This window comes from Crocodylus siamensis, chromosome 6 (genome assembly GCF_052110815.1).
Source record: "Crocodylus siamensis isolate JL-2025a chromosome 6, ASM5211081v1, whole genome shotgun sequence".
Classification (NCBI taxonomy): domain Eukaryota; kingdom Metazoa; phylum Chordata; order Crocodylia; family Crocodylidae; genus Crocodylus; species Crocodylus siamensis.
In genome coordinates, this window is record NC_143400.1 from 50,382,911 (window position 1) to 50,405,628 (window position 22,718).

The window sequence follows — 22,718 nt, forward strand, 5'->3', positions numbered from 1 at the left end:
GCCGGGGCTCCGGGAAGGTCAAGACCCCTAGCAGGCTGGAGTAGTGCCACCAGTGGTGGCTGCGTGGTGGTGTTCCTGTCTGCCACATGGAAAATCTGGGGTCAGGCTCCAGGTCAGGTGACTTGTTGGGTGCGCTAACAAGAAGCAAGTTTTCTTGCAGTGAAAAGGGGCCATTGTGTTTTCTCCCCCTCCAGGTACCAAGGCCCTATATTTCTTTGTCATTTGACATTTTGTGCCTTTTTTTATATTTCACCAACCCGTATTGTTTGTTCTACTGTTTGTGTTTTTATATTTTGTTAACTCTGTTTTTTTGTCAGTGATTGTAAGCGTCTAACCTTTGTTGAATCCTACCCCCTTGGGGCACTGTAGTGTCCACTATACCCTCTGATTTTATGCCTGTTATGTTCCCAGTATTAAAAGGTATATGGTTAAGTCACCATTGGTGATCTGGCTCTGCTCTATAGGGGGAGGAGAGTCCCTACGCCTCCCACAGCACTTGTGCACCTGCTTTGATCCCTTCAATTGGAGAGGGGGTACCTCTTGGAGTACCACCCAGGTTACACTATATTTTGCTCAGCATCTCCTTTAAATAGCTCAAGGCACTCCCACCTTGCATTTCTTGGCACTAGCTCTTTTGTACACTGGAAATGGAGGTGGCCAAGGAGTGAAGAGGTATGTGAATCACCTGTAGGAACCAGAAAGTCATAGAAAGGTCTGGGGTTGTTTCTTATTCTTTGAAAAAAGCCACCACTCTCTTTAGCCTTATTGATGACCTATTACAAATCATGTGTTACCTCTGGTTAGAGGTCTAAGAAACAAACAAAATTTAAACAACAGGGGAGTGGGGAACAGGAAGTAATCAACCATCATGTTTTATGACAGTCTTTTGTTGGTTTAACCATATCAAGCCATTTCCCCCAGCAAGCTTCAGGCAAAATAGTTTTGAGCCTTGACCATGTCCTGAGTCCATCCCCAAGCTGCTGTAACCCTAATTACCTCACCTGAATCTGAGTGGAGGTGTGCGGAAGTATTCATCTATAAAAGGCTGACTTGGGGCACACAGAGTATTTACAGCAGATAATAAAGCAGAGGTTGAGGTGCATGTCAGTAAAAGGGGAGGGATAGAGACATTAGCAACTGGGGTGTCCACCTGGGAACACGACTGATACAGCTCCTTGGCACTACAACGGGGGAAGAGCAGGGGGCCACTCAGCCCAGAAACCCACTTATACTGCAGATAGGACAGTTCTCAGTATAACAAGAAGGCCCTGAGGCAGCCTACAGAACTGGGACAAGGGCAACAGATCATTTACCATTTGTTCAACTAGCTTTTCCAGGCAAACCACCAGAGTACTGCCCCATCCTTTTGCCTATAAAGTGCTCCATAGACTCACTCCACCATCCTGCTTTGCCCCCAAGAATATATAGTACCCCAGGCACTATATAGAGTAGACAGTACCCATCACATATAATCACCTTTGTCTCCTGCTTCCCCCCTGCTGCTTCCCCGGATTGGGCTCCTTGCACTGCTAAAACTAACCCTTATCCTTTGGGCTGCCTCATCTGTGTGGGATTCACTGTATATTGCTGTGACAGTGCCTCCATTTCTTGCTCACAGTTGATCTACTCCCTTCTCTTCAGTGCCTGTCTGGCATCCTTTCTAAATCATGCTAGGATTTCAGTATGCTATAGATGCTACATAAAAATAAGTGCCTGGCAAAAGGAGGACACAAGAGACAAGCTGTTGTAAGACAGGTGAGTTAGCACAGTGCAAATCCATTTTAACAAACCAGGTATTACCAAAATGTACCATTAGTGCAGGGAACACAGCAACACAGGGGAGACTTATAAAGGGATTTAGGAACACAAGCACCTAGCTAGTTGGGGAGCACAATTCCCACAGTATTTAAGGGTGAAATTCTGACAGCCCGGCTTTCCTTTGGAGTTTACAATGAGTATAAATATTACTGTTTGCCTATCTACCTACCCAGTTTGTAGTATGCAAAATTACAGCACATCCACCCTTAATTATTTGTTCTTATAAGCCTGCGGGCTGAAAAAGAGGCTGGGATAAAACAAAAAAAACCCAATAAAACAAAATCTGACCCATGAAATAAACATACCATAAGGTATTCTGCATAGCATCTGGGGAAGATTCTTCCAGATCTCTATTTCTGCAGGTCTCTAGGTTGTACTGACATTGCCTGAGATTAGAGTTCCCTGGCTTAGGGACTTCAGGGCCTTGGAGCTCCAAAAAAAATCTACCATATGAAACCCCCTGCATAAAAAATACATGCCAAGCAAAGCAGCTGTCTGTACCAAAATACCATAAATAAACAAACATATCATATATAAGCCCTACAGAAGGGTAGTCCTGCCAGGCCCCACCATGGGCATGTCATGCAAAGACAGAAGAAAACACACAGACACAAGGGAACCTACATATGTGGACATGCACACATGGAGCACATAAACACAAAAACCCTCTTACGCTGTGCATACACACGCATATATGCACCCAGCTGGGGGAAGGCTCCTAAGAAATCTGCACATGTTCTGAATATCAGATCCCTTACGACCTGCCCTGCAGAGAAACAGTTGCAGTTAGCATGACTCAAACAATTCTGCATAGCATCTGGGGAAGATTCTTCCAGATCTCTATTTCTGCAGGTCTCTAGGTTGTACTGACATTGCCTGAGATTGAAGTTCCCTGGCTTAGGGACTTCAGGGCCTTGGAGCTCCAAAAAAAATCTACCATATGAAACCCCCTGCATAAAAAATACATGCCAAACAAAGCAGCTGTCTGTACCTTCCCTGTAACATCCTCCTTTTGTACCTCTTGCTTAGATGCTCCAGGCCAGAAATGGGAAAAGGACATTTGTTTCATCTTCTAGGCAGATCATTTTATGACTTGAGACCAAGTAAGAGGAGAAGGATCAGCTGAGGCATCTATGAGCTGACTGCAGTTAGGAGGAGGAGACCGCCGGCACAGCTGCTGGCAGCTTTCCAGCAAATGAGACTGCAAAAGCAGTCTATTGAGCTGCTGGGGAGTGGAGGTATAAAGGATCAATCCAGAGTTTGCTAGATCTTGGTGAGAAGCATTCCCTTGCTGAGTGGCAAAGGCAGTATTTCCACCCCGTAGCCTTGTATTTTGATGGCAGAAATGGCCTGAGAAAGCAACTCTCTGCAACTCTGAATCAGTGGCTGCTTTATCACCCGCAAAGTCCACATTTTTTAGAATACGTATGTCCAGTTACAGGCTGAGGGAGTAATGAGTCTCGCTGTCACTTCCTACTCTAGACCAAAAACAGTCTAAGTCTTAAATCCCTATTCCTTGGCATTTCCATGATGCTTCCTACCCCAACTCAAGTGACTCTCTATTTATGCTTTATAGGAAGCACAGCTTCTCAAAGCTTGCACTCAGCTTCTTTTCCATTGAACAGCCATGCTAAAATGCAGAGCCAAGCGCAGGCAAGTAGCCAAGGAAAAGTACACTGCAGCACCAGCTACTGCTCTAGACCCAGCTCCCGCACAGAGCAATGTTAATCAGACACTAAGCAGCCCTGCTCACTGCAGCTCAGGGCGCCGTGCTGGCACTTTGCAGACTCTCCACTGCAGAGTTTTCCTATTTACAAAAGTGGCAGACCAGGTATTTGGCTGGAGAATATGGCAAGGTTTCAACAAGTATGGTGAAGGGGGAGGTTTAAAAGACAAGAGACCTTACAGGAAAGAGCTGAGAAGAAAACTGCCTCTAGTGAACAAACCTCCGGTCTGCGCAGTGAGGTTTTGCTGGCTGTCAGGTAGGGATATTAAAGGCTCACTATGCTGGTAAAATCCCTAGGGCAGACAGCCCTGATACCAAAAGAGGCCGTCTATCCTCCTGGGAAAGCAGTGTACGGAAATCAGCAGAGAACCCTGTTCTGCTGCTATGCACAGTGTCTGTCTCCAACTAAGCACCGCTTCTGCCATAGCTCTGTCCAGATAGCACGGGAGCAGCAGGCCTGCAATGTGGAAAGCCTTTATTTAGTTCAGTGGTTGTAGAGTCTGGGCACCCTGCTCCAGTTTCTTTGAATATGGTGCCATCCCCAACTGAGAATCGCTGTTGTGCTGCCTCATCTGACCTCAGTACTTCTGAATGGGGTGCTTCCACCATGGCTAAGTAAAAATGGTCCACATGCCTCATGCACAGCCAGATTGGGAAAGGCTGTGGTATGTGTCTCAGGGTTCCTTTAGGCAGGAAGACCTGCTCTTACTGCAGTCCTTCCTGGCTGGATGCTGCACAGTGTCTCAGAAAGGGGTGTGTGGGGCAGGTGAAAGACTCATTTGTGGCGTAGGTCAATGCTGTTTGTAATCAAAAGAATGATTTTGTACAGAACTGCTACACCCCTGCTCTGCCATGTCATCATATCCAGTTCCCAACTATTTGCTGTTCCTAGTGCCCTGCAAAGCCACAGCTCATGGACTGTCCACCACTCGCTGTAGGTCTCCTTTGGCATTGTAGACTTTAGTTTTCTCTCTTTTGCAGTTCTCAGATTTCCTTTCTCACAGTCCGTCAGGTATTACACATGGCTGTAAGCTGAAGGTTGAGGCCTGTTCTAGCTGCTGCTGTTATGTTTGTATTGCAGTTGTACCTAGTAGCCCCAATTACATTAGATGCTGTGAGCATACATAACAAAAAGTCCCAAAGAGCTTACAGTCTAAAGCCCCATGTAAATCATACATGTCATATAATGGAATGCCTTTGCAGTGCAAGTAGAAGTGGTGACACCCAGTTCAGTGTGACCAAACTGGAAAAATTCATATGTAGATTTTATTTACTGATTTATAAATGGCATCCATCATCTCAGTCACTTGGCCCTTTCTCCTCATTACATAGTGTGCACATAGTTCACAGCATGCATGGACTGTCTAGAAAAACATAGCGTAGAATTCAATCTCATTTCACTCTCCAAATACTGGTTTTCCAGCCATATAAGTGGCATTCTTGGTATCACGAACATCTTATTTCTATTGCCCATGCAACAGACATGCAAGTGTTCGCACAGCAACTGAGCACACAGTAGGCTATGTACTGGCTGGGCAGATGAGCAGTTACATACACATGTATACTGGGTGTATATAGGTCACAAAACTCCACTGCAAAAAACTAGCAGATACAAAGTGTTAAGTGCTGGAATAGACGGCAGCAGCATTATCAAATGAGGGTTGGAAGGGACCTCAGGAAGTCACATCTAGTCCACCCCCCTGCTCAAAGCAGGACCAGCCCCAACTAGATCATCCTAGGCAACGCTTTGTCTAGCCGGGTCTTAAAAACCTCCAAGGATGGAGATTCTACAACCTCTCTAGGTAACCTGTTCCAGTGCTTCACCATCCTCCATGTGAGAGTGTTTTCCTTATATCTAACCTAAAACTTCCTTGCTGCAATTTAAGAACATTGCTCCTTGTTCTGCCATCTGTCACCACTGAGAACAGTCCAGCTCTATCCTCTTTGGGACCTCCCTTCGGGTGGTTAAAGACTGCTGTTAAATCCCCCCTCAGTCTTCTCATCTCTAAACTAAATACACTCAGTTTCCTCGGCCTGTCCTCAGAAGTCATGTGCCTGCCCCAGCCCCAAACCATTTCTGCACTTATTTAGGACCCAATAATGGAGTGGTTAAATGTCTCATCTAGAGGTTTGAACCTGCATTTCTCAGCACAGTAAAATCACCAGACCAAAGGTCAGGCGTTAGCAAGCACCTTTTCCAGCCATCCTTTGGAAGCTGACCCTTTGGACAGCCAAGAAAGAAAGATTCATAGGGCCAAGAAGAAGTAAGCAAGCTAGAGGCACCTAGTTCAGTGAGGAGAATGTGAAGGTGGTGCTGATACTGGTGCCTCCTCCAGAAGAAAGTACCTTCTAGCCTGGACCCCTGTTCCCAGAGAGATAGAAACTTTTGCATTGTTTGCCACAAATTTTATCCACTGCAAGGTGCAGTGGCTCAGGGTCTAAATGAGGACTAGAAAGGGGACTAGTGATGCTTAGTGTTTAGTGCATCACACTGGGAAGCCAGTAGTTTAGTGCCACCTCTGGGTGAAGTAGGACCCAGGATTCAGGTCTGTTGCTTCTCAGGCAAGTATCCTTGCCAATCAGCAAGTTAGGCTAAACCATGGGAGGGTGCCTCCTACCCAGCTCTATCTTATGGGACTTATGTTCAGGTATGCGCATGGAAAGCCATGTCCCTGCCTAGAAAGTGCTACATTTACCATGTGTGCTTATCCACATGGCATGGGCAGTAGACTCCCAAACTGTGCATGTCAAACTGGCCACTAATGGTGGAAACCTGCCATTTGGGCATGAACAGTGAAACAGAATTCTGCCTGCAGATGCTCTATCCAGGAAATGATCCAGGGAACTTGGCCACACTCCTGTGCCATACATTGCACTCCAGATGTTTTACTTATTAAAGACCTTTTCGTGGCTTGCATCATGTTATCTCAGTGCCGTGCACATATTAAAGCACTTTCCTTCTCAATGCAAGCGTCCAGAACACAAGTGCCATTACACCCACAGGTGGAAACTTTTTGTGCAGTAAACTAAATGCGCATCAGCACTATTTTTGACCAAACACTTTAATAAGCAGAACAGGCTACTCTGCATTAAAGCCCATGTGTAGACGTGTCCTATGTGCACTTAAATTGCCTAATAGGTGGAGTAGGAACTGGCTTGATGTTACTTCCAGTCATCTCCTGTAGGCTGCTGCTTCACAGCTTCAGCAAATGGGAACAAGCAGCTTCCAAAAGGCGCTTGCTTTTTTTTTTCTTTTTTTTTAGCAAGGAAGAAGTGTAATGAAAGACTGGTGCAGACCCGAACCATTCCCATCAGTTGTGCTGCAGCTCCAGATGACCAGGTGCATTGTCAGTACGGCTCCCAAAGACCGCAAAGGGAGAGGAGGAAAACTGCAGGCTCCCTGTGAACCCCTCTCCTCTGGGTCATAACCCTTCCCTCGACGTCCTGGATGACTTCAGGTTTAATGCCTGCCATTTTGCCAAACCAGGGAGGCCCATCACTTTGTCTTGGTTCCTCGTGGCATACGTGATGTGATGACCCGGATCTTGGTAATTTTTGGATCAAAAAAAGTAACCCAAAACCCACATTTTGTTGTGATTAAAATGAAACACTACGTGTGTGTGTGTGTGTGTGTGTGTGCGCGCGCGCGCGCGGTGGTATTTCATTCACGTCCACTCGGAGCCGTTACCGCAGAGCCAAGGAGCAATAAGAGCGGCGTGAGGAGATTTGACCCTCCGCAGCCGCCGTGGCCAGGGTCTCCTGGCGGGAGAGACGCAAAACCCCGCCCCGGAAGCTGGCGCGGCGTTGCCATGGCGGCGGCGCTGGGCCCCGCCCAGGGAGCCGCCATGAAGCTGACCCGCAAGGCGGTGCTGTCCCGCGCCAAGGCTGCCGAACTTGACGCCGTCCGCAAACTCAACTGCTGGTGAGCGGCGGGTGGGCGTCGCTTTGACGTCAGAGAAAGACAGCCAAGGCGGCCCGCGCGCGTCACAGCGTCGCCGTGACGCCAGGTGTGACGTCCATTTGCTGCCCTTGGGGGGCGGGGCAAACCGGGGGCCACTTTGAAGAATAGGCGCTGCCCTGACGTTAGCAGAGCAGCAACCGCTGGGGGCTGTGACGTCAGGTGCTCTGGGTGGCGGGGCCAGCCGGGGCTCCTTCCCGTCACCTTAACAGCCTTGCGCAGACCTGCCTGTGGTTCTGACATGTGCGAGGTCAGGGGGCACGCCATGATTAGGTGCCACAAGCACTGCCTGGCGCCTGGTCGCAGCAGCCAGCAAAGAGCAGACGTGCCTGGCAGTGCCTGTGTGAGCCGGGGCTACAGGTCAGAGCAAAGCTGCCGGCTGCCTTGAGCGGCTCTTGCGGGACTGGGAGGTGCTGCCCGCATTGCGCGCCGTGCCGCCAAGGAGCGCCCTGCGCCCTCCAGCCCCCTGGGGCTCAGCACTGTCAGGGCATGGAGCCCATGGTAACCTTAGACATGACCCTCTGCCCAGGTCCTGGTTCCCATCCCTGTGTTGTTTTATGTTGTCCCCTGAATTCAGTTGACGCTACCCAGTAGCTTCCGCAAACAACGGGGGCTAACGGTTGCTTTGTGAGTGGTAAGCCCAGGTTAACATTACGCATCAAATAGGCCTGCATCCACCAGGCCTCTGGGGCCGTTCCCTTTGCATGGTCTGCTTCCATTTCCAGGCAGAGTTTCACTGGGCCGTGTCCGCTGGCTCCTTGGACTCATCCAAGGTCCAGCGGGGCAGTGTCCAGTGTGCTCTGCCACTGGTCTTCCTGTGGTGTGCTCGCTCCAAACCTTTGACCTTAACCTATTTTCTGCCTTAGTTGTTCCCAGTAATCATGTGATGTGTACCTACAGGACCCCATATTAAGGGGAGCTTTCAGCTTTACTTGGTGGGGGCTGGCCTACATTCCCAGTGCGCATCAGATAGGCCTGTGTCATGGAGCTGCTGCTGTCCCAGGCACCACATCGTACCATTGTGTTCATAAACTATATGAACTACATTTTAGAGCTTGCAGGGGAAGGGTTGTTTTTTGACGTGGGGGTGGTTGCCGCTGCTAGTGCCACTTGGAAGAGGGTCCCAGAGCATTTTTGCTTTAATAGTTAGAAACGTAATTTTTACCGTAAAGTTGAGCAAGTTTGTGCCTATTTATTTTTGTGGCAGAATTGTCCTTGAGCTTGCATAGCTCTTCCCACCTGGTGTTTATCATGCAAAGTATGTATAGACAATATTCATGGCCTCTGTCAACCTTTGTTTTGTTAGATTAAACAAAGCCAAGGTTTTCTAGTCTCTTCCCATAAAGTAGACACTCCGTTTACCTCATCATCCCAGTGCCCTGCTCCGCACCTGGTTTCTTGGAACTAGCTACAACAATCAAGAGAATGTCATCATGAGTAAGTCAGGTTCTGGGGCATAGTGCTGCTTAAGACATATATGGAAACGATATTAATAAGAGGAGATGTAAAGCCACAGTTAATAGAATCATTGATGATGAAGGTTGGAAGGGACCTCGGGAGGTCACATCTAGTTCAACCCCCTGCTCAAAGCAGGACCAGCCCCAACTAGATCATCCCAGCCAAGGCTTTGTCTAGTTTAGTGTTATGACACTTTCCAAAAAGCAGCAGGCTTCTCTTCATTTGTTGCTACAAACTTTAATGTATTGTTGACAACTTCCCTTCCTGGTTGGAACACTAAAAATTTTCTTAGGAATATTACAGCATGGTTCATTTAAAAAAAAACAAGAGCTGCATGCATTTCTCCTAAACAAGCTAACACCATGCACTTATGTTTCCCTGCAGCAGTGAAACATGGTTGATTTGTCAGCCTCAGACATGCATGCATTTTTGCTGTGATTCCAGAGAACGGTATATTTGGCATTCATTTAGCGGGTATATAGACCAGCATGTTCTGATTTAGAGCACCTCTCAGGTTTTTTGCCAAAACAAATGCATCCTGTGACGATAACACCTGCGCACTTCTGGGTTTTTGTTTTGTTTTTTTTCTGGGTGGGGTGACTAGTGTTGTGTGCAGGATGACATCCTTGTCCTACTTTGGCAGTTCATTTCTCAGTGTACCCAGTGTTACAGATTAAAGATGCACGTATGTCTACAGAAACTAATGTTCTTATTTATCTGCACTAAAACACACTCAGTAAATACACTCGTGTTCATCCAAGTATTTTTTCAGTATCACACCTAAGTATGTAATTGGTTAAAGAGAAGTTTTTAAATGTAGCAGTGTTAATTTAGCCATTTTCTCAGGCTGTCTCTAATGTAATTTGTGTCATAGCTCTGGTCCAGCATCTTCTGTGTGTTCATTCTCCAGACTTTTGTCCTGGGTCCCAGGTTATTGAATCATTGTGTTTTGAACCTCTTGAGTTTGAACAAGCTTTTGACACTTGTTCTGGCTTGGGGTTTCTGGGTACATTGTGCGGTGTAGCTCCTCTGGCTGTAACCTGTGTGTGAGAGCTGGGACTTGTGAGGCAAGTACGTGGGCTTCGCTCTGACTCCTGAGTTTTCTGTCCAATTTTAGTACGATTTTTCCCAGAACATCAGTCAAAGGAGTGTTCTTGAGGGGCTCTTGAGCCCTCTTGGGGCATTCAGTGTTGGTATAAGTAGATGATTGTTTCAGAGCCCTGCTGCTCTTCATTCAGTACCACACAAAAATATAGTATAGGCAGAAATATAATAAACCGGGCATTTGTTTTCCTGCCATGATTAGTCTAGGCCTGGATTTCTTGGGTTTGTCCAGGAACCTTTTTCTGCTGTCCCAGGCACCACATCATACCATTGTGTTCATAAACTATATGAACTACATTTTAGAGCTCTTTGTCCTCTGAACCGTGGAATCCTTCCATCTCAGGGTTGCTCTTCATATTAACGTATGCTCATCTTCCCCAGTCCCAGCCTAAAGTTTCTAGCCTGTCTCACTTTTTAATCTCCTCTTGTCCTGTTTTGGAAGTTTCCAGGTCTTAAGCCCCCTCCCTGTAGAAAGGTAAAAGTAGTTTCTCCCAGATCCAGCCAACCTCCTTGGCGTGTCAGTTTTTCAAAGTACAGTCATTAAAGCTAAATGTTTCTGTTGCGTCTTTATACAGAGGCATTCCATCATACAGCAGCCTTCATCATAACCTCATTATGTCAGTCAGAGTTTATAAACTATACATAGATTCCTTTCATCAATGTACATGTAAGTCAGTCCGAGGAAACTGTTGCCTACCGCTGCACACAAGCAAAGCCAGCATCAAATATGTGAAACGAAACAGTTTGCTGCCAGCAATGGCAACTGCTTATTTGTGATTTAAAAAATGTTCTGTGCCCTGGCAGCTTGATAAGATTAAAAGTGAGGCTGAGAAAGGTTAGTGAGCTGAGAGAGTAGTTCTCCCTATTTTTCTTGAAATTCAACAAGTAGCAAAAATGAATGGCTTTGCTACATGCATAACCCATTACTAAGAATCCCCTTAAGATCTAAGATATCCTATCCTGTACTGCAGAAAGAGTACATATGGTTAATTTATACATGCACTTCCCTGGAAGCACGTTGTGACGTGGGGGCTGCAGTTCAGAGGTGATTCTTACAAGTGGAATGAACATAAGTTCACATCTGCTATTTATGTCTGCTATTTTGACTTGTCTAAGTTGCGTTTGCAGAGATTGATGCATTTATGTGCATTTCTAGTTTAACAGCCACAAAGGAATCCAGAAACATTAATGCTGACTCAGTCACATCAGCAAAAGTAATGGACAACTTGACCTTCCTAAGGTTTTCCTGACGTCTGTATGTCTGATGAAACTCTAAATATTTAGAGAGGTGTTTATAATTTTTGCATGTGGCTTTCTTGGGTTTCTGTATTGGAGTTTGATATTAATTTGTTTGGCCTTGTGAAATTATCCTACATGTAAGAAGGGACTTGATCTCAGCAAAACGTGTGTAGGCATTGCTGGAGCATGGATTTGTGCAGCCACTTCTCAGTGCCTATAGAAATCATACAGAGGCCATTAGCAGCATGAACCAAAGTGGGCCTTAGCTATGAACCGTGGTGACTGGAGAGCAGACCATGTATGCCCTAAGCAGAAGTGCTGGGAAAGTTAGGAGAATTAACTTTTAGACATCTCAAAAGGTCAGTGGCTGGAAAACAGTGGATAAGATGGGCACAAGACACCAAAACACCCTGGTAAACAGGCTTTTCTATCCAGTGAGAAAGTCGCAATAGCAGATGCAATGTCTGGCAAAAACTGGATGTGAATGATATCACATAAGCACATTTAGTGATTGGTGAGAATTAGGAGATGCATGTTTTAAACATAGTTATTTTGATTGCCTGGAAACCATGAATTCTTTGTGCTGAGCTAGGAGCTGTATTTTATGCTGGTGCTGCATTCAACAGGTGGCTAGTGCCATGCCTGAATGGGGCATGATGTTTGTGTCTAGTGCTGTTTGTGAATGATAAACTCTGAAGAGTCATCGTTACTAAGAACCAGAGCCTGTGGCCTCTATTACAACTAACAAGGTTGTTGGGAATAGTAGTATAATATTGCCATTGGTATCCTGATAGAGCACTCACTTACCATCCAAGCTGAGGGAGCCTAATGTGACCAATACTACTTCACCCATGACCACACCTGATGGAGTTTGTGCACTACTTGTGTATTATTGTGTGTTGGGAGGAAATTGTACCTCCTGTATAGGCCTCCCAAATGTGAATTTAAGTGCATTCAGGAGAGAACCAAGCCATGTGGTTATAGTGCATATAGCAGTGGATATAGTCTTCCTGGACTTCCGGAAGGCTTTTGACACTCTCTCACCCCGTTCTCATTAAGAAACTGGGGGGCTGTTGTGTAGACGCCCAAACAGTCAAATGGGTCGCCAACTGGCTGGAGGGCTGCACCCAGAGGGTGGTAGTGGATGGGTCCTTCTCAACCTGGAAGGACGTGGGCAGTGGGGTTCCGCAGGGCTCGGTCCTCGGGCCCGCACTGTTCAACATCTTCATCAGTGATTTGGATGAGGGGGTGAAAAGCACCCTGGTCAAATTTGCTGATGACACTAAGATGTGGGGGGATGTGGGCACGCTGGAAGGATGCAACAGGCTACAATCAGACCTGGACAGGTTGCAAGGGTGGGCAGATGAGAATAGGATGGGTTTCAACACAGACAAGTACAAAGTGATGCACCTGGGGAGGAACAACTGGCACCATACCTACAGGTTAGGGAACTCCCCTCTTGTCAGCACGGAGGCGGAAAAGGATCTTGGGGTCATCATTGACTCCAAGATGAACATGGGGAGGCAGTCATGCATCCACAGATGCATCTCGAGCAGGTCCAAAGAGGTGATCCTCCTCCTCTATGTGGCACTGGTCAGGCCACAGTTGGAGTACTGCGTCCAGTTCTGGGCGCCACACTTCAAGAGGGATGTCAACAGCATTGAGAGGGTCCAGAGGAGGGCCACTTGTATGATCAGGGGACAGCAGGACAGGCCCTATGAGGAGAGGCTATGGGACCTGAACCTGTTCAGTCTCCAAAAGAGAAGGCTGAGGGGGATCTAGTGGCCTGTTACAAACTAGTCGGAGGAGATCAGCAGGCATTGGGGGAGTCACTGTTCCCCGAGCACTGCCAGGAGTGACCAGGAATAATGGTCACAAGCTGGCGGAGGGCAGATTTAGGTTAGATATCAGGAGGCACTACTTCACGGTCAGGGCGGCTAGGGTCTGGAACCAACTTCCAAGAGAAGTGGTGCAGGCCCCTACCCTGGGAGGTTTTAAGAGGAGGTTAGATGACCACCTTGCTGGGGTTGTTTGACCCCAGTGATCTTTCCTGCCATGGCAGGGGGTCGGACTAGATGATCTGCTCAGGTCCCTTCCGACCCTAGAAACTATGAAACTATGTTCAAACCTAGAACACGTTCTTTCACAGCTCAGTCCTAATGGCAGCAGCTGCTCAAGCTGTCCTATCAAATGCTTTACAGGGAGCTGTTAAAACATACCTGTAAGGTCAGAGCAGATAGGGCTTTGCACTTTCTGTATTAGTAAAGGCTTGGAACTCTCTCAGGAATCTGGAAGGTATTTGTTTGCCTCCCCAGCTGTGATTTGCTCAAAATGGGGGAGAGAGTAGCTGCTGAGTGCATGGAAGAACAGGCTTTAGGGAGCATAGGGCTTAGGAAAGTATAGGACTGAGAAAGAAGAGAGTAGAAGCAACACAACCCTCTGTCCCACTTGTGGTGTTGCTATATTTTTATCTCCAGCCTCCTGGTAGAAAGTATTGTTTTGCTTTCAGTCTTGTATCATGGAAGGTCATTTGCAACTCCAGCCTCCTGGTAGAAAGTATTGTTTTGCTTTCAGTCTTGTATCATGGAAGGTCATTTGCAAGAAGCAGAGATTCTGGTGCACAGTTCCTAAGGGCTAAGGATTGTGGGGAGGAGGACAGGACAGGCTCAGATGCCTGGGGTTTCCTGTTACACCAGAGGAAAGCGCCTCCAAGACTGTAGCTTTCTAAATAATGTGGATTTTAAAAAGGTGTTCATGCTCACCATCAGCCTTGGCTTGTCATCTCTTTCACTTTATGTAAGGCCTCATTGAAAATGCCTCAAAATTGAATTCTCTGCTTGCCACTTTTCACAGTGATTTATCTTCTTGTCTTTCAGGGGCAGCCGCCTCACAGATGTAAGTATCCTTCCTGCATTTGCTCACTTTGTTCTTTTATTTTTTCCCCGCTTTACGGCACATTCCTTTAGTTTTAGGACCCCTCATTCATTGCTGAACCCAAAAGGGACACAGCAGGGATCAGTACACTGCATAGCAAGTTGCTGCCAGCTGCTGGTGTGGGCTTTGAAGTCTCATTTGGGAACTGGGAAGAGCCAGGTATCCTTATGGGCCCCAGATGAGATGACAGGACTGGAAACCCAATGTTTTTTGGATGTTTATGGGAAAGGGGAGTACTGCATCCAGTTTTGGGCTCCACAATTCAAAAAGGATGTGGAGAAGCTTGCGAGAGTCCAGAGGAGAGCCACGCGCATGATCAGAGGTCAGGAAAACAGATCTTACGATGACAGGCTGAGAGCCATGGGACTCTTTAGCCTGGAAAAGCGTAGGCTCAGGGGTGATCTGATGGCCACCTATAAGCTTATCAGGGGTGACCACCAGGATCTGGGGGAACGTCTGTTCACCAGAGCGCCCCAAGGGATGACGAGGTCGAACGGTCACAAACTCCTGCAAGACCGTTTCAGGCTGGACATAAGGAAGAATTTCTTTACTGTCCGAGCCCCCAAGGTCTGGAACAGTCTGCCAGCGGAGGTGGTTCAAGCACCTACATTGAACACCTTCAAGAGTAAATTGGATGCTTATTTTGCTGGGATCCTATGACCCCAGCTGACTTCCTGCCCTTTGGGCAAGGGGCTGGACTCGATGATCTCCCGAGGTCCCTTCCAGCCCTGATGTCTATGAAATCTATGAAACTCCATATATTAAACCTATGCTGGCTCCCATTCACAGTCCTTGTGCAAAGCAGACTTTTTCACCTCATTTGCAGAAGGAGGGCACCTGCCCTATGCCCTGCTGCTCTTGTGTGTGTCAGGTATCACGCTTTTCTGAACTTTACAAGCTGCAGAAGTTCAAGGACTTTTAGACTGGCTTCGCTCTTCATTGAAAATGAAGAAGTACTAAATTAAGGCAGTCTGCAAATTCATTCTGAGCTCTCAGGAACACAGTTTAAACTCCTTAGTGTCATTTCAAAGGTCACTAGTCTTCTGTTTCTCTGTGTGGTTGACGGCTTGGGGACTCCAGCCCCTATTCTTGGTTGGAAAAGGTGTTTTGAGAAGAGTGAGTCTTGTAAACAACAATAGGGAACTAGTGAATATGAGCAGTGTGGGGAGAGGGAGTACAGCTGCTTCTGCCCTGGGCAGGATGAATTTCTGGTCTCCCAATATGACCAGGCAAAAGTGAAATAGTTATTGACCACAGTGCTCAGTGATCAAAAATGTGGGTGAAGCCAGGAAGCTCCTTCTTTCATGTGTTTGGTTAGGGTGACGAGTTAGATTAATGCAGACTTGCTCTCCTGTTGTTCTTGATGGGTTTGTTAAAGGATGTAGCTATTGGAACTATAAATTCCTGTTTATGGCCAGACATCTCTAGAAATACAACTTGTTGTTTTTTTTCTGTCTAGATTTCAATATGCAGAGAGCTGCCCAACATTGAGGTGATCACATTCAGGTGAGTATCAGACTACCAGCCTCAGCTCAGCAGCATAGGAAGGGGAAGTCCTGGATCCTGTAGATGGCTACTACCTAGGACTGTTTCTTTGGTACTTAGCTCTCTCCTACTTTTGTGATGACACCTGGCTTTCCCTACCATGGTATCCAGTGTTGTGAATGTAGGTGAGTGCGCTGTGAAAGTAGAGATGCAGGGCATATATATTTTCAACCCAGACTGTCCATGTCTTTCCCTGTAATACTTAAACTTGGATTTTTAGTAAGTATGGAGATGACATATTTTAGGGGAAGTAATTTCTGTTTGTAGAGGTCGAGTGTAATGTGTGTTGCCATTCTTGCTTCCGAAACCCCATTCCACTCTCGACACTGGATTCCCTCCTGTGCCCACTGGCCCCACAGAAGGTTACAGAATTTTATCAGGTTGTAGTGAGCTTTGATTGGTTCTGTGGATGCTTGAGGAGCCTGCTGTGACAGCTCGGGGAGCAATAACAAATAAAATGACTGTGAATCCTTCATGGAAAATGTTTTCTTTTTCCCACTGACCTGTTCCCTGGCAGCAAGAGCCTTTGAAACCCACGCAGGCCTCTGAGTCAGGTGGCAGAGGCTGTAGCTCAGCACAGATGAAAGAGTGAGTAAGTAGGTGGTAATGCTTACGTTAAAGATACTGGAGGAAGAGGAAGGGAGAAGTTCTGAGGGCAGTGAGATGGAGCAGAGAGTTCAAAAGTTAAGTAGCCTGGCCTGCATAGCTATATGCATCTGGCTCTGGGTGGCTGACTGCAGGGTGACACTCCAAAACGCAAAAAAAAAAAAGGGCGCAACAAGCCTTTTTCTCTGGTCCAGACTGTATTTCATTACCTGTTAAATAGTAACCAATTTGTGTTTGGCAACAAGGTACCTAGTTGCACCGCACCCTTGGAGTGGCTTCAGGTGTCTGCTGTTGAAATGATTCAGAGAGTGAGATGGAAGAACTGCAGAATGGCAGGGGTCCTGCTTCTGCCTCTGTGTTACTGGTGGAGAGGGAGAGGGGAAGGCAGGTAGGTGGCTGATGGTTCATAAATTTTAGGCTTCTGGTCTCATTTCTGGTATTCATCATCTCCGTTCAGTGTGAATGCTATCTCTGACCTGGAGCCGTTAAGTCAGTGCCAGAATTTGAGTGAGCTGTACCTGAGGAAGAATAGCATTGCCAGCCTGACTGAACTCTTCTACCTGAAAAATCTGCGCCGGCTGAGAGTCTTGTGGTTGTCTGAGAATCCTTGTTGTGGCTCGGACCCCCACCGCTACAGAATGACGGTGCTACGCAACCTCCCCAACCTGCAGAAGCTTGATAACCAAGGTGGGTCCCTTAGAATAGACTCAGTGGCAGGAAAGCTTCAGAATGAAACTAGGGTCTGAAATATGCCAACCTATGAAGAGAGTCTTAGAATTCCAGAAAAGCAGGGCTAGAAAGGGACCTCAGGCAGTCACCGAGTTCAGCCTCCTGCTCAAGGCAGAATCAGCCCTTACTAAGCAGTTACAGCCAACTGTTTGTCTAAGCTGTTCTTAAACTTTCAAGGATGGAGATTCCAGAGTCTCTTAGGTAGCCTGTTCCAGTGCCTAACCACGCTCAGGGTCAGAAAGTTCCTCTTCATCCTCAACCTATATTTCTCTTGATGTAATTTTTAAGACCATTGTTTGTCCCGTCCCCTGCAGTCACAGAGAAGAATCTTTCACCATCCTCCACACCTCAGGTATATGAAGACTTGTATCATATCCCCCTCTTCCCCCCACCCAACTCAGTCTTCTCTTCTCCAGACTAAATATTCCAAGTTCTTTCAGCCTTTCCTTGTAAGTCATTGTTTCCCAGACCTCTGATTATTTTTGTTGCTGTCCGCTTGACTCTCCTTTTCTTTTTCTTGTCTACATCCTTCCCTTCCTGACATGGGGGGCCCAAATTTGGACACAGCACTCTAGATGAGGCCTTGCCTGTGTTGAATAGAACCAAAGAATCAGTTCCCTCAATTTGCAAATTACCCTCCTATTAATATAGCCCAGTATGCTATTTTTTATTATTACTTTTTGGCAGCAAGAGCACCCCATTGGCTCAAACTCAGTTTAAGGAATATGTTTGGGTTTACTGAAAACTTGAAGTATACTTCCTCAAACAGAAAAGCTGATTCCTGGTTACTTAATTAAACATCTCTCCTAGCTGTTGTGCTGTCCTGTCACACAGCAGCTGTGTGTTCAGGGGTCCTTTGTCCATTATAAGGCGAGTATTACTATCTACATTTATCAAAGTACAATAGCTGTCAGAGCAGATGTTGTACCACTAATTAGAGTGTACATACCATACTGGCATTTACTCTGGCAAAATGCAGGTGCTACGACAGAATCTGCTCGCTCGGGTGCAGAAAGTAAGGCCTGTTCCTTGGTATGTGACAGAGCAGTTCTCTGTTTTCGCCAAGGTATTGTGCTTGTAGTGGCTTCTGTCTGTGCATCTTGCTGCTAGGAAAAAAGGTGGTGATCTCCCTCTTGCTGGCATCTGTCTTTATTTAGGCTGCCAGTGGCCTTTCTCCTCTCCCCACATAAGGCAACTGCAGAAGAAAAGTAAGCTGTAAGCATGCCTTGGACTTCTGTGGATATTCTCCTCCCTTCTCCAGTATAAGGGGTCTGTACACACTCGCTCATGCATACCTTATGGCAGGGGGGAGGCCATGCTCTTTAGCAGGCATGCCACAAATTAGTCTCACATCCTCCCCAAGTGCCACTCAGATCCCCTTCCCTTGTCCAATCTGCTGTTCTGCTTTCTGCTCCCTGCCCTACCTGCCACTGTGCTGTCTGTCCCCTCCCCTGTCTGTTGTATTCCACAGAGGCTGCGTATGCCACTTGTAGCAAGCATCCTGCAAGTTAGGCACTCCTGTGTTATGATAGTCTGCTTGTTGCAGTAATACATTCCCAGTGGGTTGCTGTATTAATTCCATGGGGATTGTGTTCTCTGGAGCAAGCATTGGTCACCTACAGCCCACAGGCTGGATCCGGCATACAGCAGGTGGGATAGGCAGTGGGTGTGCTTTCCCTGCCCTGTGCCATGTGCTGCTGATCTCCCCTGCAGTGCCCAGGCCACCTGCTGCCACCCTAGCCTCCCTGCCCTGTGCTGGGACTGCTCTTTTACCTCAGTACCGCAATCGCCACTTCCCCTTTTGCCTCTGAATTCTGTGCTCCTCATTTCTTTTGGCAATGGGAATCAGTGGCATTTGGTGGTGAGGGTAAGGAGAGGCTTCAGTAATGGGGCACAACGGGGAGAGCTGCTGCACTACAGAGGGGATCACAGCCTAGGGGTTGGGGGCTAGCTTACAAGTGAGAGCCTGCTTTTTTTTAAAGCTTCCCAACCCCTAGCCTAGAGCATCAGACTAGCCCTATAACTGGCCCTTGTTTGTTTCTTTGAAGCTGTGACGGAAGAAGAGCTGTCGCAGGCCCTTGTAGATGGCGAGGAGATCACTGCGCCCCCAGCCAAACAAACCATAGAGAACTGCTGCCCAGGGTCAAGTGAATCCAATGCTACTGAATCCACAACAGAGACGGAGAATGAACTTCTGCACTTCAGTCTGGAGGAGACCAAGTGAGGGGAGGCTATTGGCTCTGGGAGGCCTTTGCTAAACCTGTATGTGATGTCAGGGGATCCTCCCAGCATCTGGCCCCAAAGGTCCGTGGGCCGGGTCTCCAGGGGTTGCAAACCCATGCAGCACTATTGTCCCCCAGTAAAGCTCTGCTGGTTTTACAGCAGCTCCCTGCATACAGACTCAGTCCTTCCACAGGCAGCTACCTGTTTCAGGATACATAGGATTTCATAGATATTCGGGCTGGAAGGGACCCTGGAGGATCATCGAATCCAGCCCCTGCTCCAGGGGTAGAAAGTCAGCAGGGATCCCAGCAAGATAAACGTGCAAATGCATTCATAGGATTGCAAACGAAGGTCCATGTCGCGTGTCCTTTTTAAGTGTGCTGCCTGTTACCCAAACACGCAACGGAGAATTTTGGCCCTTCTATGGTCCCAGGGAGCCTCTTGCCTTTCTTTTTAGCTGTAAGAGTTGGATTCTGTCATCCTGATGGTGCTGGGGAGAGGCATCTTGTGGCATGATGCTCACTTGGTCCTTACTTATATTGTGCTCTTTTTTTTTTTTTTCCTCCCCTTCCTAGTAAAATCCGAGAGCAGCTTGGCATGAAACCTGTCCCTAGAGATAAATTTTCCTCCTTTTCACCAAGAGAAGCAGACAGTAGCCGGAAGAAGAAGGTGAGTGTGCTTAAAGACCACATCACCTATTTGCAGTGTGTGTCGACCAAATACTCGGCTGGATTTAAAGATGAGGAATCCTTTTTTTTCTTTTGGATCTGGAAAGTGCATTTTGGTACCATTGGGAGAATGCAGGTGAATGCAGATCCCTCCAACACAGCTCACAGATGAGGGGGGCAGGGTGCTGTCCATGAGTCTGATAGGCATTTTGCAGACTGTTGGATTGATGGAAGAGATGCTGTTGAGATTGTCCATGGCACCCGTCATTAGTGCTAGGGGTGCACACACTTGAGAAGCTCGTTACTTAACCCCTTCCGTAAGAGAGAGGGGTCAGGACAGATGTGACTGCACAATCACACATCTGTTTCTGCCCTGTATTATAATAAAAGTTCACCTTTATGTAGGAAACTTTGCCTTAATTCACCCTACCACCTATAGCCAGTGGATGGTGATAACACTATTTGAAATTAAATCTTGCTCAGTGTGGATCCAGCCAGGATGGGCCTCCCAATGTGGCGTGGGCTCACTGCCTTCATCTTGATGAACAAGGAGGGTTGGAATGAACTTGAGATTAGTCTTTTCCTGTTTCATCCCTCCAGCAAGCCCTCTCCATCCTTTTGTTTGTTTGCATTTTCCGATTACTTTTATTTTAGTGGGCAGGGTTCTCATGTGATACCTCAAGGGCTGTTGGAGGCTGAGTACTCTAGGAATACAGGTATTCCCTAAAGGACCAATGATGGGGGAGGGAACAAGTGAATTTTAGGAGACCCTTCCATTTTTCACAGCACCTTTCACCTTCCAGACTTCTGCTAATGCCACCCTCTCCCCCCTCAACACGCATCCACATTAGCCTAAGGGAGAAGAGCAGAGATAGGAGCCAGCTTGGTTTAGCCAAAACTTTCTCTTCCCTGTAGAGATCCACTGCAAGGGTTACCAGGAAATAGAAGCCAGTCAGTGGCTTTCAGGGAACAGCAAATGCAGAGGACTTTAGTTCTAGATTCTAGGTGTGTTCCATGGATTAATCTCTTTCTCTCCTTTGCCTTCACAATACTTACTCTCTCACCCCAGGGGTTTGACTGGGGCTGTCCACAGAACTGCAGGTGGCTGTCCCTCTAATATCCTGTGCATCCTGATGCTGTGGGGAATAATCTCTACAGTAGGACACTATGTCACATATCTGAAAAAAGTGAGGCAGGAATTTAGAAGACAGCGGAACACAGCCCAGTGTTCTCTGGAAATCCAGCCTGACATGAGGCGTGAGACCAGATATCATTGAATTAATGACATGTGTCCTGTCTTAACAGAACAACATCCTGAATGCCATCCTGCTGCTCATGAAAGAACTGGACACAGAGGGACTGGAAATCGTCCACCAGACGGTGGGAAGGAGACTTCAAGCCTTACAGAAGAAGGAGCTTCAGGAAGAACGATAGTGCCTGTTGCAGAACTCTCCAGAGTAGTCATTTGGTGGGTTCACAGCACCAGAACCAGACTAGTAGCACCTGCTGCTGCCTACATGCACTTCAGGTTACAGGAAAAACCTCTGTATCCTGCTGCACTTTACCTGTGAGTGGGTTTGCAAGGATGCTACTGACTATAAGATGAAACAAGTTCTCATAACCGCATGACATTCCCCTTGGCCGTGCATGTTGTGCCTATGCTCAGAGCATCTGATGTAGTCGTATTGAATACTTTTAGCCTGCGTAACAGGCTCTGCTGTGTTTGTAATTTGTGTGGCTGGCTCAGGGCTTCGCTAGGAGTCCTCAGGCAAAAGTGAGCAATATAAGAGGAATAAGAGAAATTAGTATCTGCTGCTACTTGTGCTAATGAAATGGAATGGCTGGGCCTTCCCAGCAGTAAGAAACGCCATATCTACTAAAGCCGGTATTGGAACAAACCTGTCATAGCAAGGCTGAGCTGAAGCCATCTAGCTGCGGTAACTGGTCTATTGGATAGTATCCCAGCAAGGGCATATACTTGTGCCTTCAGGAGTGGGAGAAGACTTCAGCAACAGTTTCCCTCAGTGAAGTTTATTTTTATGAAATCTAGTTTACAAAATGGACATACCCTATGATAATCATTAAATCTGTGGTGCATTTCTCAGAGCTTGGAGTCAAAGTATTAGTTTATTTCCACCCTTCCCTTTTTTTCTAGTCATGCTTTGTACTCTGTGTTTCAGAACTGATGGCCTCTTGTCCGTTGAGTGACTTTAAAGATAGTTGTTGCATTTAGGTCTAAGTTCAAGCTTCTGGGTGGCAATCTGCTCTCTCTTGTACTTCAAAGTTCAGCTCTGCTCTGCACCACCACTCACCCCTTGTCTCCTCAGCCTCAGAAAAGCTTACAAGGAGAGCAGAAGCAAACACCCATGGTATCTAGGGAGAAGGAAACAAGCTAAAGGGTTTCTGGGGTATTTGCTTAGCTAGCAAGCTGATGGCTTTTCTTTGTCAAAGAGGCTGAGCTCATTAGAACTGGTAAATGCTCCATTAAAAAAAAACATTCGGTTGAGTATTTCACACACAGTATCAATCTTCACAAGAGAAGAGGGAAGAGGATCCAGCTGTACTTTGCTTTCTTTTAGACAGGGATGCTACTCTTTAAGTAAGGAGGGGCTGATTTAACAAAGTTGCAAGCAGGAACACACAGAAACACAGTAGCAAATACCACATGGCTGCCCCCGCTGACAGTTCTAAATCCTGATAGGATTAGAGA

General features: G+C 47.0%; 2 protein-coding genes across 3 annotated transcripts in view; one reads left to right on the top strand and one right to left on the bottom strand.

Annotated features, from left to right (window-relative positions):
* TRPM2 (transient receptor potential cation channel subfamily M member 2) overlaps positions 1 to 2,892 on the bottom strand; it is a 53,661-nt gene extending 50,769 nt beyond the window's left edge. The window contains exon 1 of the mRNA XM_090053289.1: positions 2,810 to 2,892. The gene's annotated coding sequence lies outside the window, so the exon portion shown is untranslated. The remainder of the gene's footprint in view (positions 1 to 2,809) is intronic.
* A 4,439-nt stretch (positions 2,893 to 7,331) lies between these two features.
* On the top strand, positions 7,332 to 22,114 carry CFAP410 (cilia and flagella associated protein 410). 2 transcript variants are annotated; one of them, XM_090055249.1, is made up of 7 exons: positions 7,332 to 7,466; positions 14,180 to 14,198; positions 15,697 to 15,743; positions 16,846 to 17,075; positions 19,166 to 19,337; positions 19,916 to 20,009; positions 21,314 to 22,114. In XM_090055249.1, exons 1-7 carry the CDS (start codon positions 7,354 to 7,356, stop codon positions 21,440 to 21,442), a joined length of 804 nt encoding a protein of 267 aa, XP_089911375.1. In that variant the 5' UTR covers positions 7,332 to 7,353; the 3' UTR covers positions 21,443 to 22,114. The 2 variants fall into 2 exon arrangements, with proteins under 2 accessions (XP_089911375.1, XP_089911376.1); XM_090055250.1 differs by lacking the exon at positions 7,332 to 7,466 and adding an exon at positions 7,617 to 7,862.
* The last annotated feature ends 604 nt before the right edge of the window (positions 22,115 to 22,718 follow it).

Excerpts from the sequence above, each read along its gene's own strand:
- CFAP410 (XM_090055250.1), top strand. The coding sequence starts at position 7,744 with ATGTGCGAGGTCAGGGGGCACGCCATGATTAGGTGCCACAAGCACTGC. Across the intron at positions 17,076-19,165 it reads GCAGAAGCTTGATAACCAAG|CTGTGACGGAAGAAGAGCTG; the intron begins GTGGGTCCCTTA and ends GTTTCTTTGAAG. Across the intron at positions 20,010-21,313 it reads ACAGTAGCCGGAAGAAGAAG|AACAACATCCTGAATGCCAT; the intron begins GTGAGTGTGCTT and ends CTGTCTTAACAG.